The 17,331-nt window shown below is 31.7% G+C and overlaps 2 protein-coding genes, 2 long non-coding RNA genes and 1 pseudogene across 4 annotated transcripts; all 5 read left to right on the forward strand.

Annotated features, from left to right (window-relative positions):
* Positions 1-555: 555 nt before the first annotated feature.
* LOC114394806 lies at positions 556-1,271 on the forward strand. The gene is made up of 2 exons (XR_003662845.1): positions 556-624; positions 740-1,271. It is a non-coding gene; the product is annotated as an uncharacterized LOC114394806 (long non-coding RNA).
* A 1,103-nt stretch (positions 1,272-2,374) lies between these two features.
* Positions 2,375-2,965, forward strand: LOC114394609. Its single transcript, XR_003662805.1, has 2 exons — positions 2,375-2,507; positions 2,905-2,965. It is a non-coding gene; the product is annotated as an uncharacterized LOC114394609 (long non-coding RNA).
* Positions 2,966-6,543: 3,578 nt separating this feature from the next.
* Positions 6,544-7,902, forward strand: LOC114394805 (general transcription and DNA repair factor IIH helicase subunit XPB1-like). The gene is made up of 4 exons (XM_028356477.1): positions 6,544-6,865; positions 6,956-7,028; positions 7,236-7,315; positions 7,432-7,902. Exons 1-4 carry the CDS (start codon positions 6,717-6,719, stop codon positions 7,466-7,468), a joined length of 339 nt encoding a protein of 112 aa, XP_028212278.1. The 5' UTR covers positions 6,544-6,716; the 3' UTR covers positions 7,469-7,902.
* A 2,644-nt stretch (positions 7,903-10,546) lies between these two features.
* On the forward strand, positions 10,547-11,071 carry LOC114397416 (the record flags this gene model as incomplete). Its single annotated transcript, XM_028359456.1, has 1 exon — positions 10,547-11,071. A coding segment is annotated over one exon (525 nt), but the record flags the coding sequence as incomplete, so codon positions are not given.
* A 2,242-nt stretch (positions 11,072-13,313) lies between these two features.
* On the forward strand, positions 13,314-14,609 carry LOC114396543 (annotated as a pseudogene).
* The last annotated feature ends 2,722 nt before the right edge of the window (positions 14,610-17,331 follow it).

The following is a 17,331-nucleotide window of genomic DNA, read 5'->3' on the forward strand; positions in this document are numbered from 1 at the left end:
AGCCTCAGTTGTGACAATCAAACACCAATATGGAATTAGGTTATTACAAAAGATATACTTTGGATGAGAGTTTTCCAAGAGCTATGTAGTAAAAATATATTTCAACAATGCCACAGTTTATACGAATATACAATATTGATTAAATTGTCTATGCATTGCACGACACCTAATTGTAACACCCTAAGGGTCATTACCTTAAACTATACATATCGTAAGACTAATTCTCTATAACAAAAATAAGGGACCCTTTAGGGCTGTACAAAAGAATGCATAAATTACATTATTTTTCATTACATTAGGTTTAATGTAGTAATTATAATACATTTTATCAATATAATACATATTTAATTACCATAAATATTTTTTTTTCATACAGCGGACTTAAGAATAAATCCTGTAACTAGTATGTAAATAAATTCTACCGTTCCCATGTCTAAAGAAATAAAATGTAATTAATTATTAGAATATAAGACTAGAGTAAGTGGAGTGAAAACTTTATTCAGGAATGTTCTCTTGTCAGCTATTTTTTTTCAATTAAAAATTAATCTATATCAGTTTTTCCCTTTATAAATATACCTTGTAGGGCTAGGCTCTTCAAACCCATTTTTACACAATTAATAAGCTGTACTCTCTCTCTCTCTCTCTCTCTTTCTTGCTATTTGTCTATTTATGATTTTATGATTTCTTCGTAACTCAGGCTACATTTTCTCCACTAACAATCTTGACAACAACTTTGCAGGGTTTGTTGGACAGCATACGATGTGGAGAGTTATTTTGCACAGTGATGGAACTGTAAGGTGCTGGAATAATTCACCAGTGACGATTGTGAAGCACGTGAAATATCGTGAGTGCTGCAGGAATCTTGCATGTAGAATTGGAGGACATATTGTGGATCGCTGCAGCGAGTTCGTGGCCTATGGAGCTGAAGGGACCAGCGCAGCCATGACTTGTGCGACATGTGGCTGCCATAGAAACTTTCACAGAAAGGAAGAGCAAATTCAATTGGTTTGTACCTGTTCTTCTCATCCTACTACGGGTACCGGTGGTGGAGCTTGAAGACATTTGATCATGTGTTTTCTGAACAATTAGTCATATCTAAAACCAACCTATGTTATATGTTTTCTGTGGATCTGCTTTAATTTGCTTGTTTAGTTTAATTTTATGGTTTTCGATTTTCGCTTAATGATATGATGTAATGGACTGGTGTTCTTCATATCTAGTGTGATGTATGGTTTCATGAGTTTGAAAAGATGTTTTTCATGTCATCTCAAGTAACTCTTTATGATGTTATACACAAGTTTTTCCTTTTCGATCTTTCATTAAAATTCACATTGTCTTAATCTTTATCAAAATCTGAAAAAATACCACTTATAAACTAACCTCTATCAAAATCATTATCAAATACAAGGAAATCGAAATCAGAAGAGACAAAAATAAAAGAAAATTCTCCCAAGGTCTTTCCAAAAACAAAACACATTTACAATAATGAATATTAAAAAAAATTATTGAGTGTTAAAATATATGAGGAATGTTCAAATAAACAATATTGTTAATAACCTTAATTTCAATATGCTGTAAATTTGAATAAAAAATATATAATAATGTTATTGATTAACCTAAAAACTAAAATTATTTAAGGTAAAATCACTATGTCGTTAATTTGGCAATGAAATCTACCTTAATTGAATATGACGTGTGAGTTGTCAATTTTGATGAAATTAAACTCAGATCTTTTAAGCAGCATTTTACCTTCAAGCCTAATGAATAAAAAAAACATAATTGAGAGAATAAATCACATTAAAGATGACTAATCAATTTAGTTTTTGCTCCAAGAATAAAACAAAACATAACAATTTATAATTCTCTCACTCTCTCTCACCATTGTTTTGTTACTGCTTGTGTACTATAACCAAATTGGAGCGTGTGGCAGGCATAAAGACGCGGTTATGGTGGACCCGTGGGCCCTACCGTGGTGGCAGCAGCAGACATGGTCGTCGTGGAGGTTTTAGCAATGGTGAAGCTGGTGATGAAGGATGTCCAAGAAGAGCATTTAAACGCCACAGTGGGACTGGACGAGGGTAACAATATAACTTATATTTCTTTCTTGAACAGAAGTTTCTATATATAATGATATCAATTGTTCCATTTTTTGTATATAAAACATCAATGGCTCCACTTGCAGAAATGAATTCAAACGGGAAGGGTTTGGACGAGGGAACTGGGGTACACAGAATGAGGACATTGCTGAGTAAGCAATTGTCTATATTCATAATTTTAATAATAATGAAGTTCAGATTCGAATTTTCATCCAAGAGTCCCATGTTTTTAATTGGCAGTTATTAATTATTTGTTCCTTTTGATGTTAATTTCATAGGGTGATTGAGGAAGTGGTAAATGAAACTGAAAAGATTCTTGCTGATGAGAAGCCTGTAGGAGAGGAAGATGCAGCAGAAGGAAACAAGGACAGTCCTGCTAATGAAAATGAAGAAAAGGAGCCTGAGGACAAGGTGAATGGCCAGTTCATTATAGCTTTCCCCATTTATTTTGAACCTCTTGCGGAAACTTTTAGATTTTCTGCAGTGCATGATCATGAGACAAACAGAAGATGTCTTGTGAATTATGATTGATCATTAAGATTAAGCTTTGATTGTCTGATAACTGCATCTCACTGAATTTTGTTGGCTGCTTTATTTACTTGGAAGAATCTGTCAGTCTTTCTCTTGATGCTGAACTGTTCTCTTGGTCCTTAACATTGCTTTACGTTTTTTTAAAATGTAGGGACTTAGGACTTCAATTGCATTTACTATTCTTGCTCCATCATGCTTTTAGTGGGTTACGTTTGAAATTTATATTCTCTATGTTATTGTTCACTCATTGCTAAACGGAATTTAAACTGTGTTGTAGGAGATGACACTGGAAGAGTATGAGAAGGTGCTGGAAGAGAAAAGGAAGGCCCTGCAGGCTCAAAAGACTGAAGCAAGAAAGGTGGACATCAAGGAATTTGCATCCATGCAGCCACTGTCAAACAAGAAAGAAAATGATGAGATCTTTATTAAATTGGTGAGAATTTCTGGCCCCACTTTTGCCCTTAATTTGTAATCTTTTATCCTTTAAAGGGCGTGTCTCAAGCTTGCAGGAAACAGGTTTGTGATATTTACTTGTCATTTGTAATGTTTTATCATGGGAAATTTAGTAATTCATAATGCCATATTGATAAATCATCTGACTTAAATATCATATTCTTAAGATTTTATTATTATTTTTAAATTACTGTGGCTATGGCTGTTTGGAATGATGGTCTTCACTTCAGTGCTGCTTATAGTAGCTTGAAACCTTGTGAGAAAACCATTTGCACTGCCCTGTTCTTGAAGGCGTCATCTGGGTTTGCTGCTACTGAGCCATTCTGCATCCTTAACACAAGAAGGTATGGTTGACACTGAATCATTTGAATTCAGGTTTCCATTGATGATTATTAGTATTCCTGTTATGTTTCTGTTGCTGTTATAATGCTTCAGTATACAATTTTCTTAATTCAATTAATGCTCCCAAGAACTTCTGATTTTTTTTTAAAAAAAAAAAGAAAAAAAATATCGATCTAGTGGAACTTGCACTGTGTATCGTTCCTTTGCTTGGACATGTTAACTAATAATATTGTTGAAACTCTAGTCTTTTATCCAGTTGAACTGTGATCCATGTGGCTGACCTGGCTTAGTGTGATAAGGCTTTGTTGTTGTCATCATGTTACTTTGGTAAAATTTGGTACTGTTTGTTTATACAGGTTGTGAGGTTTATAACTTGGGAACAGGAAAGGGAACATCAGTTTTGGAGATGGTAAACGCTTTTGAACAGGCCTCTGGAAAGGTAACAAACTTGTAACTTCATGTCTTTTCTTGTATCTATTATCTATTATCTATGGAGTATATTATAAACCTGACTAATATAATCTTACAATTTATTAATATTCAGAAAATTCCACTTGCAATGGCTGGTCGGAGACCTGGAGATGCTGAAATTGTTTATGCATCAACAGAGAAAGCGGAAAGAGAACTTAATTGGAAGTAAGTATTAATTTGCTTCAAAGTGAATAATTACATGACATGAGCTTTATCTCAACTTAAGGCTCTCAGTTTTCTGCCTGAACTGAACTCAACTCTGTACATATGTAAGGGAGGGGTGATCTTCATTTTGTCACTTAATTAGAAGGTAATCTATTTTATTTTTCTTTATGCAGCACTGTATTTGGCATTAACATTTTAGCATAGGTGTAGGTGTTAACAGTCTAATAGCTACCATATCTCTCCTAGCATTCTGGCCAGAGGAATAGCTCTGAGCTTGGTTCTGGACTTTTAAGTCGATGGCTGTTTTCTCATCATGCATTTTGGTTCTGGGATTTTCACATCCTTTCTGTTGAACAAATCCTCTTCTTGTATTTATTATTTTCACTCGTGGAGTGAAGCTTTTATCTCTTTTGCAGGGCCTGGCACTTAGTAACTTTCAGGTTGTTTTAGTCCCAACGATTGTGGGAGGTAAGAGATGAATCTTTCAAGTTATATGCGAGTTTGTTGGTTTATAACATGTCTTTATTTGGTTTATGATTTCACTTGTAAAGATAAGGATTATCTTTAATATCTTTGCTTTATCTGGCAGTAATCAGTAAATAGCAATTCTAAAAGAAAAGTAATCAGTAAACCTTTAATTTAATTATCTTGACGTCTAATTATTTGTATTTATATATAGATATAATATACTCAAGAATACTATGGAGAGACCGTCATATAGATACTAATATTCGATAGTTAATTAGCAAAATGTAGAAAAAGAAGAAACTATGAAAAAAATGGATTGTTAAAATTTCGTACCTTTGAAACAGAGTGACATGAAATTTTTTATATGACTTAATTTTTGCATGTTGTATATCTATTACATATTTTCTCACATATTTTCTTTCATAATATAGTGAGTATAATTTTATTTATAACACAAAATTAAATTAATGTATTTAAAAAATTAAAAATAGAATATATATTATTGTAATCTACATAGATATATCATATATAGATATAAAATATTTTAACTATGTGCATAAATTATTAATATACGTATATTAAATTATTATTTTAAAACTAAATATTTAAAAATTAAATAACTATTTAAAATATTTTATTTGGTTTTTTCTATTTTTATATAATAATAATAATAATAATAATAATTAGAAATAGTAAATAAATGTTTTAAAAATTCATAATCTTTCAAAATGTTTCGATTTGATGAAGTTAAAATATCGTTCTAACAGTATCAAAAGCCAAAGTAAAGTTTACATAATTAAATCAAATCAACTATTGTTACAAAATTAAAATTTTGATGTCTAAAAATTTTAAGTAAAGTTTAAATATATAGATATATAATATATATATAAAAATAAATACTTACTATGGTCAAATGCCTCGAAAACTAGCAAATGCATCATGGTTAATAGGAGTAAACAGATTGTTTATCTTTGTTAATCAAGGCCGAGCGCGATGCCGAGGTCCGCGGCATCGCCGCCATGAGCTCTGAGCTGGATTGCGGGCGGGCGGACGTGCTGGAGCTCGTGGCGGAGCGGAAGGAGCTCGCGGCGCAACTGCATGCCGTGGAGAGCGAGCTTGCAAAGGCGAGCACAGAGTGAGCTTCTGGAGAAGATTACAGTATTTTTTACTCTCTTACTCTTGATCTGTTTGTTTTTTATTTTATGCTAAGAAGCACAAATACTTGTTAATAGTACCCTTTGTGTTGGACAGATGTCAGACACTGCAAGGACACTTTGAATATTTCTAGCTGCATTTTATATTTTAAACTTTTGTAACAATACCATAAAATTTAGATAAACTATAGCATTTTTGTTATGTTTACAATGAATCATAGTCATTTTGGAAACATGAATCCTCTCTTGTGATTTAAGAATTTTAGGTTATGCTTATTTTAGATTAATTTTGCATGTATTATAGCTGTGTTATGTGCTATGATTTTAAAATTTTCCATATTTCCATGTTCATGTTGAATCATGTCTGTCTCGTGTTATATATCCATGCTATTTAGATTTTACATTATATTTCCAAGTCAGACCTCAAAATTGTTGTCTTGGGAAATGATGCTGGATTAGGTCATTCATGTTTCAGAAAAAGAAATTGGATGAGTTAATTGTATTAAATTTAAGAAAACAAAAATGAATATATACATTTATTAAAATTAGAGCTAACTAAATACTCTTTTTAATGCTACATTCTTACTTCTCTATATGATGCAGCTCTGGCATTGTTTGGAGTGCTTTTGGTTGCCAATGACAAGTGTTAATTCTTATCACTGTTAGAAGTTCATGACTTATATTGTAGAATTCTCCTATACTTAAATAGCTTCAAAATATTCCATTAGTTTCACTACAAGAATATTCTTAGAAAGTTTAAATTTTGTTTGGGGAAAATTTTAATTTATTATTTGTGGATTAAAATTTTTAATTTACAAGAATATTCCATTAGTTTCACTACAAGAATATTCTTAGAAAGTTTAAATTTTGTTTGGGAAAATTATTCGGTGAAAGTGGTTTTGAATTTTTATTTATTATTTGTGGATTAAAATTTTTTTTATTAAAAATTTTAATTAGTCAAAATTTGTTCCTAGTTTACTTGCTTGAATTCATTCATCTTAATTGATTATCTATACATCTGCAGGCACTTTACGTGATGAATCCTAATAAGTTTAGAGCATGTGAGTTTCTCATAAATTTCCGTGAAAGGACATGTGATAAAATTATAGTATTTGCTTATAATCTGTTTGCTCTCACTGAGTATGCTATGAAACTCCGTAAACCAATGATATATGTTGTTACAAGGTGCAGGCCATATATTGACTTTTTTATTGGAAGCTGTGATTAGGGTTCTGCTGTTTTTGAACCTTCTTTTTTTATATGCCTTGTGTACAGTCATGTTGAGAGGACAAAAATTTTGCAAGCATTCAAACCTAGCAAAGATATAAATACTATTTTTCTTTCCAAGGTATGTGTTCCTGTTTTCTTTAATTTTATTTTGAGGCTTAGTTGCTTTACTTTTATTCGTTATGTCAAGGAACATTTAATGTTCAAATGATGATTGATTGATTGTGGAAACTGGGGAATTTTCTGCTACATGTTGTTTATGTTATCTATCAGTAAAGCATCGTGCTTATGAGTTGGCTGACATTCAAATTAATGAATTAAATGCCAGGGAAAGCTTGAGGATAGGATGGCAGGGGCAAGGAGGAGTATAATGCATTTTTTTATTCCCTTGTTTCAATTGATACCCAGGTATACATTTATTCTATGCCAAGTCATATATTCAATCATCGGATCATGCATTCTTTGAAAAATAAAACTATCATATGGGATTGTATTTGTGCACTTTGTCGTAATTGTATTTGCAGGAGATGTATTACTCAACTAAGAGACAACAATTTTTAATTGATCAGGGTTACAACTTTAAGGTTAGGTTCACTCCATGTTGCATTTCTAGTTATTTTTCCTAGAGCACACATGGGTTTGTACATTTGCTCTACTTTGTTTGAAGTTTTCGATTTACTTGGAATAAGTGGGAACGAGCTGAATTTCCTTGTGATAATGCATCTGTTCTTTTTTAGTGAAACAATTTCAACCAGTTGCTGCTTTGCTATGATGTTCTTTAGCTACTTAAACATTATGTCCTTTAAATATACTGTAGAGCAAGTTGTTAGTGTTAAAAGCACTTATGGATGATTCTAATTAAGTTTTCCAGTGGTGTATGTTATGTTTGCTATAACCTTGGTTATTTGTTTGTTCACGCGAAGTACTCAAGAAGGACATTATAAATGGTGAGAAGGAAGGAAAAGAAAGAAACTAGCTAATATATTTGGACTCAATTTAAGTCTAAATACGTGGTTAATTACTTCCCTTTCTTCTCTTTCCAAATCTCTCACCAAACAGTGCATTAATGATTAATTAATGCAAAATTACCTAATTTTGTTGAACTGATTAGTTTTCAAAACCGATTGTAATCGTAGTCCCAATGCCAGGCTTGATAATTTGTAATGTATGTTGGCCTCCATAACTTTCTTATCAAGATTTCAATCTATATATGCTTAGGTTTTGAATTACTAGCTTGCCTCCTCCTGATGAAGGGCCTAATTTGAGCTATCATTGTCTTGAGGATCAATTGGCACTTCTTGGAAAGGTTTGCATCCTCATTCCTTGTTGACTATATAGTGATATTTATAAATAGTAAGTATTTTTTTTAATCTTATATAATTTTATTTATAGATAATTTTGTAATATACATAATTTTGTCATTATAAATAATATCTTTTAATTAACCTCAAATTTATCTGTAGGTTAAATATGTTTTTACATCGGTGTTTCCATTAAAAACGATGTAGAAATCCATGTTACTACATCGGTGCCTCCGTCACAACCGATGTAGAAAATCAATGTTATTACATCTGTGCCTACGTTACAATCGATGTAAAAATATCATATTTCAACGTCGTTGCTTACTTTAAAAACGACTTAGAAAGTGTATCTTACTACATCAGTGCCTACTTCACCACCGATGTGAAAACAAATGCAATTCTACAACGGTCACTTATGTACCATTGTTGAAATTTTTTAGTTTCAACAACGGTTAATCACCGTTGTTGAATCCCCATTTTGACCGATGTAGAAAACGCGCGTTCTAGTAGTGATGATTTCTAGAATGATGTTTGACAAAGCAAAGTTAATAAGATATTTTGGTGATTGGAAGTGTAAAGTCGATGAATGATAATTTATTGTTTTCTTCATGTGTACCCTATATATTAAAATAGTATTTTGAGTAGATCTCTCCCTCCCCCATTTTTTTTCTTTTTTTTCAAGCAAAATTTTACTATAAAGAGAATACCAGGTTAATTTAACATGTTACATCTGTCTTATGAAGCCAAATCAAAGGAATAAATAAAGCCATACAATACTAATTAGAAAAGGAGCATTCAACAATACTCTCTTTTTTTTTCTTTTTCTTTTTTTTTCTGTTTATGAATAATAACAAGTTATATTGTGAATTTGCTAATTGGTTACTAGTTAAATGACTTCCAGTAAAAAAAAATGATTAGGGAGTTGGTTCTGGTTGCAACTTAACCAATACGTTAATGAACTTTTCAATGCTTATTAAACGAAAATAAATACAAAAGGTAAGATTGTTATAACAGAAATTATTAAAGTTATCCTACCTCCAAAAGACACAAACCTACCCTTCCAACCAAGCAAGCAATTTCCTTTGGAATCATGAAGAAACACGCCCGGGATATTAACACCAATTGGAATGCCAAGAAAATTAAAAGGTAAATAAGCAACTGAGCAATGTAGAAAAGCCGAGGCCGCATTTAAAAAACTTACTAAAATTCACCTTCAATCCAGATATTGTCTCAAAGCTTCTGAGAATAGCTTTAATAGCCCAAAATCCCAACTTAATTAGCTCACCAAACAAAATGGAGTTGTCTGCATGTTGTAAGATGTCCTTAATTCAAACCCTTATAACACCCACAACTTCCACTGCTTTATTCACCAAACATGTTATACCCTTAGCAACAATCAAAAGTAAAAATGGGGCAAGAGAATAGCCTTGCTTTAATCCTAGTTTAACCTCAAACTCCAATCAAGGTGGAACTGCCATTCACCAAAACAGACATACGACTAGAACAGGTTACAACTTCAATCCACCTTCTCCATTTAACCTTGATGCTAACAGGTTACAACTGGAAATAATATAAACCAAAACCCTTTTCAACCTTGATGCTAACAGCTTCAAAATAACCTTAATTATGAATACTCCCAATAAGATCTATGAATGATGAAGTTACACCCCTTGGCAAGACCCCAATCACATAAAACTCATCTGACATTCCAAAAATATCTATCTTAATTGAGGACATCCCAACAATTCTTAAAGAAACTGAAATTAAACCTTTCAAGACCCGGACTCTTGTCCCCCATCACAACTCCATACCATACCCTGATCACTGCCTCAAAAAAGGAAACAATCAAAGAAGAACTCTCATCAGAAGATAACAGACTAAAAGTAATATCTAGAAGATGAGGGCATTCTGCCTCTGGTTCAGCAAGCAAACTCTGAAAATGACGCACAATTTCAGACTTAATATGTTTCAAAAGCTACTTAACATAATCTAGTTAGCCCGTCTAAGATGTTTATAATTTAAATGCTAAAGTTCTGTATTCAGATATCTTTGCTAGTAGTTAGTGAGAGACAAGAAATTAAGGGACGATTACACCAGTAGTGCATCTCCACCTTTCCAACATCTCATGGAACTTTTCGAGAAAATCACCTGTTTTATTGTTTCTATGTTTGTAATATGCCTGCTAACAAGTTCAGTATCCGAAGGTTCTGATGTAAGACCTGCCATACTATATATATAACTCATAATTTGTTTCCTTCGATTAATTACAATCATAATTCATAGCTATATATACTTCTGCACTAATCAAACTTTATTTATAACTTTTGAGTGTTTTTAGGACATATTCACCTCCACAGAAAAGACACAAAACTGGTTAAACCATGGTGGGGATATATACAACAGAAGATACGCCAGCATGGAGCACAAGATCAGCGTTGAAACTTTTTCAAACCTAAGTTTGAAGTGGGAGTTCTATGCAGGCAAAGACATAACTGCAACTCCAGCGATTTTCGATGGCACACTCTACTTTCCATGTTGGAATGGGGATATTTTCGCAGTGAGAGCAAAATATGGGTCACTGGTGTGGAAGCAGAACTTGGGGAATTTAACGGGGCTAAGTGCAACAGGGTTTGTGGCAGGTGTTAACTGGACAGTGGCTAGGGCAACACCAACCATAGCAGAGGATGATCTTCTGATCGTTGGAATATATGGTCCTGCAGTAGTTATTGCTGTGAAAAGATCAACAGGAGACTTAGTTTGGGAAACACGTTTGGACAGCCATAACTCCAGCGTTGTCACCATGTCTGGAACCTACTTAGTCTGTTTGGATATAAAATTAGAAGTGTTCTTTACAACTTTTTAACTAAATTTTATTTTATATTTCCATTAGAGAAACCATCAAAAACACTTATGTACCTCTTATAGCCAAAAAGGTTCTTAGTACTTTCTTTCTAACCATATCTGCTAAACTATATTTTCTAATATCCATTTTCAAGTTTAACGATTATTTATTGTCAATGTAAAGGTTTTATATTATAAGGATAAAAATATGTTGGGTCCAATTAAGCTTTTTTAAGTCTAAGTTTGATCTTAATTAAAAATATATTACCTAAGTCTTGTCAACTGAGGGATTTAATTCATTTTTATTCCTATCAACAATTAAAGATCGTATGATGTTTAATATAACTTTAAAGATAATTATGATTAAAGTTAACAATATTGTATATTGTAGTTTACAATTAAATGACATGATGGTATAAAATTATTTTATATTGAATTTTATTTTTTATTTAATAAATTTTATTTTTTATTTCATAACTTTTAATATCTTTAAACAATAATAATGAGTATTTTAAGAGAAATATGTTAAAATTTGTGGTAATATGACACTCATTTTTTCCTCCTAATAAATAACCGCTAGACAAGTTTACTTATTCTCTAGCTCGGGGTTTAGATTGCTTGCTAGATCGCATATCGTTAATAACATTCTAGTTTGTATTCTTGCTTATTATTATTAATGAAATGATATGAACGAAATAATATGAACCTTGCAGTAAAAATAAAATAACCTGCTACATTTACTTCTTCTTTTTATGTAATTATTATTTTGTACTCTTTTCTTTTATCTCTCTTTGTTAATTTAAAATATTACATCGTCAAAATATTTTTTTAAACATAATATATTTTTCTTGTCAATTTTTTTTCCTGAAGTATTACTTTTTAATTCGAAGAACCAGCGAATAAAATATAGCAACGAGACCAATGATTTAGTTATTATATATAAATGATAAATTCCTAGAAATTACAATTCTTTGGATATCGTGGAATTACATTTAATTTATTGGGATGTGGTTTCTAGAAAAGTATTAGTACATAACGAAATTATTCGAAAGTTAACTAACTAATAAAATTATATCATTTTTGTTAAATACAGAAATTACAAACGAATAAAATTTTATAAAAATTAAAACAAAAATTATCATAGGTTGTAAAGGTAAACGGATATTTAACATTTTTTTATTGAATGTAAAGGTGAAACAACTTGTTCTTGCTTGCTTCGTAGTTAACATGTTAATGAGGTAACCTGGATATATAGATCAAGTATAAAATTGGATCGATCGACCAGGTTAGCTAACTTTACTAATCAACCATATTAATCAATTTCTATAACTATTAGTTATGTTTTATATTTAGGAGCCTCTATTATATATCAATCCAACTATCATGCATGTTTATTATCATTTATTTTTTTGTACGATAACAAGGTTTAAATTTAGGATTTTGTATTTATTACCCAAACTTTCCACAATATGCCAACACTTAGGTTTCTAAATTATTAGTTTGATTAATAATGAATAATAGTGGTATTTTACGTAAAAATTGTACAAATAGGACTGATAATAAGTACATAGGAATAGAGACCAATCCTCTAATCAGTTTGTTGAACAGAATCTACAAATTATTATAAATTTTTTGAAATTATTTTTAATTTCTACAGATAAAAAAATTAGACAAATGCTTTCTATTATTAATTATATTAAAATCAAGAAATTAATCAAGTTATTCATCTTGGAATAACGTAATTAATGCAAATATTCTTTACACTGAAGTTAATTTCATTTGTGCAGGGCTTATTATGTTGGGACATCTTCACAAGAAGAAGTCCTCCCACCCAAATAATGTTGCACCTTTCGGGGAAGCTTCTCAAAGTTAGACATTGAATCTGGTGCCATTTTGTGGCAAACCTACACGATCCCTGATAATCATGGAGAAAAAGGAGAATATTCTGGAGCAGCTGTGTGGGGAAGTAGCCCTCCCATTGATGCATCAAGGAACCATATATACATTGCCACTGGAAACTTGTATACTGCCCCTTTGGACATACTTGAATGTCAAGAAAAAGAGAACAATGTGACACAACCTACTCACCCTGATGAGTGTGTTGAGCCTCAATCTTGGCACTTGACTTAGACGATGGAAGTATCAAATGGTACCACCCATTGGGAGGATTTGATGTGTGGTTCGTTTCATGCCTCAATTTGTCAATACCTAGTATCAATTGTCCACCTGGTCCTAGCCCAGATGCTGATTTTGGGGAGGCACCAATGATGCTCACAATTGATGTCAATGGAACAAAACAAGATGTTGTTGTTGCTGTGCAGAAGAGTGGTTTTGCTTGGGCTTTGCACCGTGATGACGGCAAGCTCATTTGGTCTACGGTAACATTTTATCAAGAATGAAGAATATCATTATGAGAAACATGCTAGTCGATCATAAAGTTATTAATATACTTTTTTAAAACACTTTAGTTCAAATTTTACTTGCATTTTTTTCATCTCTCAGATTTCAATTATACAAATTGAATCTTTCATGCATTTGTACAATTTTGTTTTCTCTATCAATTTTTATTAAATATTTAATATATTTTACTGGTGACATGATACTTAATGAAGATGACATGACTTTGATAACTAACATGTGATTGCATTAATCATGAGCATACGTATAATTAAACAATATTAACATATGTATAAGAAAAGATATGTTGATTGTGATATTATCATTTAGTGTCATGTCATACTAACAAAAAATTTGTTAAAAATTTAACAAGATTAACCCAGGGATAAAAATCATATAATTATAATATTCAAAAAATCTAATTTGTGTAATTGAAATATGAGGATTAAAATTATTCCATTAAAATACTTGAAAAGTGAAAAAGATAATTAATCAAATCTTAAAATTTATTAGAAATAACAAGTGTATCACTTCTTATTTAACCAGTCTCTTTTATAATTTTGTAGATTCCAATAATTTTATCTAATAATAAAAAAATGTTAGAGATGTGATGTGATAATATGATGTGAAAAGAAGAAAAAAAAGATAAAAATGATAAGTATTAAGAGGTGTTTGATACATCATTACTCATTTAAAACTTTAATTTGTAAAGGAAACTGGACGAGGTGGGATTACAGGAGGATGAACATGGGGAGCAGCCACTGACAAAGAAAGGGTATACACTAACATTGCTAATTCGGAAGGCAAGAACTTCACTCTTAGACCTTCCAAAAATACTACAACTAGTGGAGGGTGGGTGGCAATGGAAGCATGTAGTGGCAAGATCTTGTGGTCCACAGCCAACCCTAGTAATGCCAAAGCTAATGGTCCTGTCACTGTAGCTAATGGCATTGTCTTTGCAGGATCCACACATCAAAAAGGACCTATTTATGCAATTAACGGTGAGACTGGTAAAATTGTATGGTGAGACTGGATCGACTGTGTATGGTGGCATGTCCGTCAGTGATGTGTGTATATATTTTGGAAATGGATATAAGATAGGCAATGGAGTGTTTCTTGGAAATTTTTCTGCTGGAACTTCGCTTTTTGCCTTTTGTGTCTAAACAAAATTCTGTGGATAGTGATGGAAATAAAGAAGCATACGTACCATTACTTATATCGCTTTCGTTAGTCTTCAAAGTTTAAATTCGCATTATTTTATAAACTAGCTAAGTAAGACAAGTCATTGGTGTATCAACAACTTGTCTTAAAAAGTTTTAGCCTAGCTAAAATTATTTTCATGCCAGTTCCCTGTATAATTGTGGCAACATTTAGTCATTTACCTAGTTTATTTGCGGATTTGATTATTAATTATCTACAGAATATTGCAAATTGGAAGGCTGAGAGATTCCTACGATGTATAGATCCGGTTTAAGTTTATTGAACAGCAGTTGATGAGCAAGTTAAACAAATTAACAAGATTTCTCACTGATCGTCTAATTCAATGCAACAATTAATATAGTCTCATTTCTTCTTTTCTTATTCTCTTTGTGAGACAGATCTAGATGCCAATTTAACCATTGTGCATATTAATCTCGTTATGGATCATGACGAATCCATCAATCTTGGTCTGACTAGTGCAGATCAGTTGGAAACATGTACATTTAGCATCGTGGTTTGTTTTGGCATACAAATTCAAGCAGGGAATAGTATCACGGTTCTTTTTCTTTTATTCTATAGAATAGCATTATGGTTAATGTTATGTTTATGCTAATAGCCTGGTGATAAAAATAAATTATTTGTAGCAAGTTATAATTTCTAACTTCTGTACCACATTAAGAGAGAGACAATAGAGAAACAAAATATTTTTTATATTTACCCAACCATATAATTCTATTTTATTTTTTGTGTGTAGCCAATATTTATGACATTAGACTGAAGGCAAAACACAGGCATTAGTAATGTAGGTAATTACTAAATACACCTCCCATGTGTAATTTTGTTTATTTTTCTAAAAAATTACTCTTTTCTGGAAACTAAATTACTTTTTTGGGAGTGTTATAATTTTTTCCAATAACTATTTTCCAGAACTGTTATAACGTTATTCAAAATTTACTTTCGAGAAGCAAAAGAGGATTTGTATGCATTTGTCATGAGAAACGCAAATCAGGACTTCCTAAACATCATCATCATCTTGGAGTCCACCCTCTACACATCCATAAAGCACTTATCGCATGTGTTGCTCCATCCCCTCAACCTTTTATGTATCATCAACTTTGTTGCCGAGATCTAGATTCGTCCCTTCTACTCCTAGCATAATTAATTCCCCTTACTACACCTCTATCTTTGACAAACTCCTCCCTGTAGATACCATCATTGAGTAGCACTTTGCTGCCAACGCCACTATCGTGCTCTGGTGTTCTTTGTTGTTGACACTTGCATATATAATTGGAAAAGAGATTAGATTCCTATGCTTTGTGTTACCAGAGCAGCAGAGGGATTCATCGAAGATGAAGGTGTAGTCAAGGGAGGACTAAAACATTGAGGGGAAGTGTAGAAAGTCATGCTGTGTCTCTTGACAAATCCGCACAAGCCATATTTTTGCTTCCAAAAAATAAATTTTGGAAATTGTTATAACACTTTAGAAAAATATTTTCTAAAAAGCACCATAACACGTTCGGAAAATATTTTTCTTAAAGCATTATAACACTTTCGAAAATTAATTTTTGAAAGTGTTAAAATTTTAATACTTTCCAAAAAGTGGTAATTTTTAGGAAAAAAATAAAAATTAAGAAATGTGTATTTAGCTAGCAAACAGGGGAGGTGCAGTTTGTAATTTTCTTGGATACATTTCTTAAACAATGGGCCAAGCAGCTCTCCAGCTCAAACTACAACCAATCGTGTTCTAGAGTGGAGTGTTGCTAGGTGCACCCAGCATTTAATTAAAATATCAAAATTGTCCTTGTGCTTTTTTTGCATTTGTGATAGGTGTGTGTGAGGGTGATCCGTAAATCGTACGGATCAAGTTGATCCGTAAGATTGATACGGATCAACTTGATCCGTAAGCCTTTTACGGAACAATACGAATCAACATGATCCGTAAAAGTCTTACGGATCAAGTTGATCCGTAAAAAGCTTACGTATCATGTTGATCCGTATTGTTTCATAAAAGGCTTACGGATCAAGTTGATCCGTAAGACTTTTACAGATAAACTTAAATGGCTTACGGATCAAGGGTATTTTCGTCATTTTATCTTAAGTGCTGGGTGCACCAGCAATAATGCTGGGTGCACCTAGCAACACCCTCTAGAGTGTTTCTTCATGTACATAATAAAAATCAACTAGAGAGCAACAAAAAAAAAAAATCAACTAGCATCTCTTTTATATTCAGGAAAGTCCAATCCAAAAAGCAAATTAAATTACATTTTCGACTAGGCTTTTCAAAATATAAGGAGGATATTAGTTGATTTTAGGTTTAAATGTAATTATGGTTCTTTTATTTTATTTGATATGTAATTTTGATCTTTATATTTTAAAATTGAGGTATTTGGTTCTTTTATTTTAAAAGATAGGTAATTTTAATCCTTTCATTTTAAATTAGAGACATCCCATTCTTCTATTTTTAGGAAAATTGCAATTTTGATCAAATTCTCAAATTTTGTTTACGCTTTATTTCTTTTCTTTTGGTCCAATTGAATTTTAAACCTAACATAGTTATTTAAGGTATCATAAAAAATGATATAATTAATTACACAGTAAAAATAAATATAGGTAAAATTAAATATTAAACAAAAATTATAGATTTTCTAAAATATGGAAATCAAAATTAAGAATTTTTTTAAAATA

This window comes from Glycine soja, chromosome 18 (genome assembly GCF_004193775.1).
Source record: "Glycine soja cultivar W05 chromosome 18, ASM419377v2, whole genome shotgun sequence".
In the NCBI taxonomy this organism is placed as follows: domain Eukaryota; kingdom Viridiplantae; phylum Streptophyta; class Magnoliopsida; order Fabales; family Fabaceae; genus Glycine; species Glycine soja.

Excerpts from the sequence above, each read along its gene's own strand:
- LOC114394805 (XM_028356477.1), top strand. The coding sequence starts at position 6,717 with ATGAATCCTAATAAGTTTAGAGCATGTGAGTTTCTCATAAATTTCCGT. Across the intron at positions 6,866-6,955 it reads ATGATATATGTTGTTACAAG|TCATGTTGAGAGGACAAAAA; the intron begins GTGCAGGCCATA and ends CCTTGTGTACAG. Across the intron at positions 7,316-7,431 it reads TTGTTTCAATTGATACCCAG|GAGATGTATTACTCAACTAA; the intron begins GTATACATTTAT and ends TTGTATTTGCAG.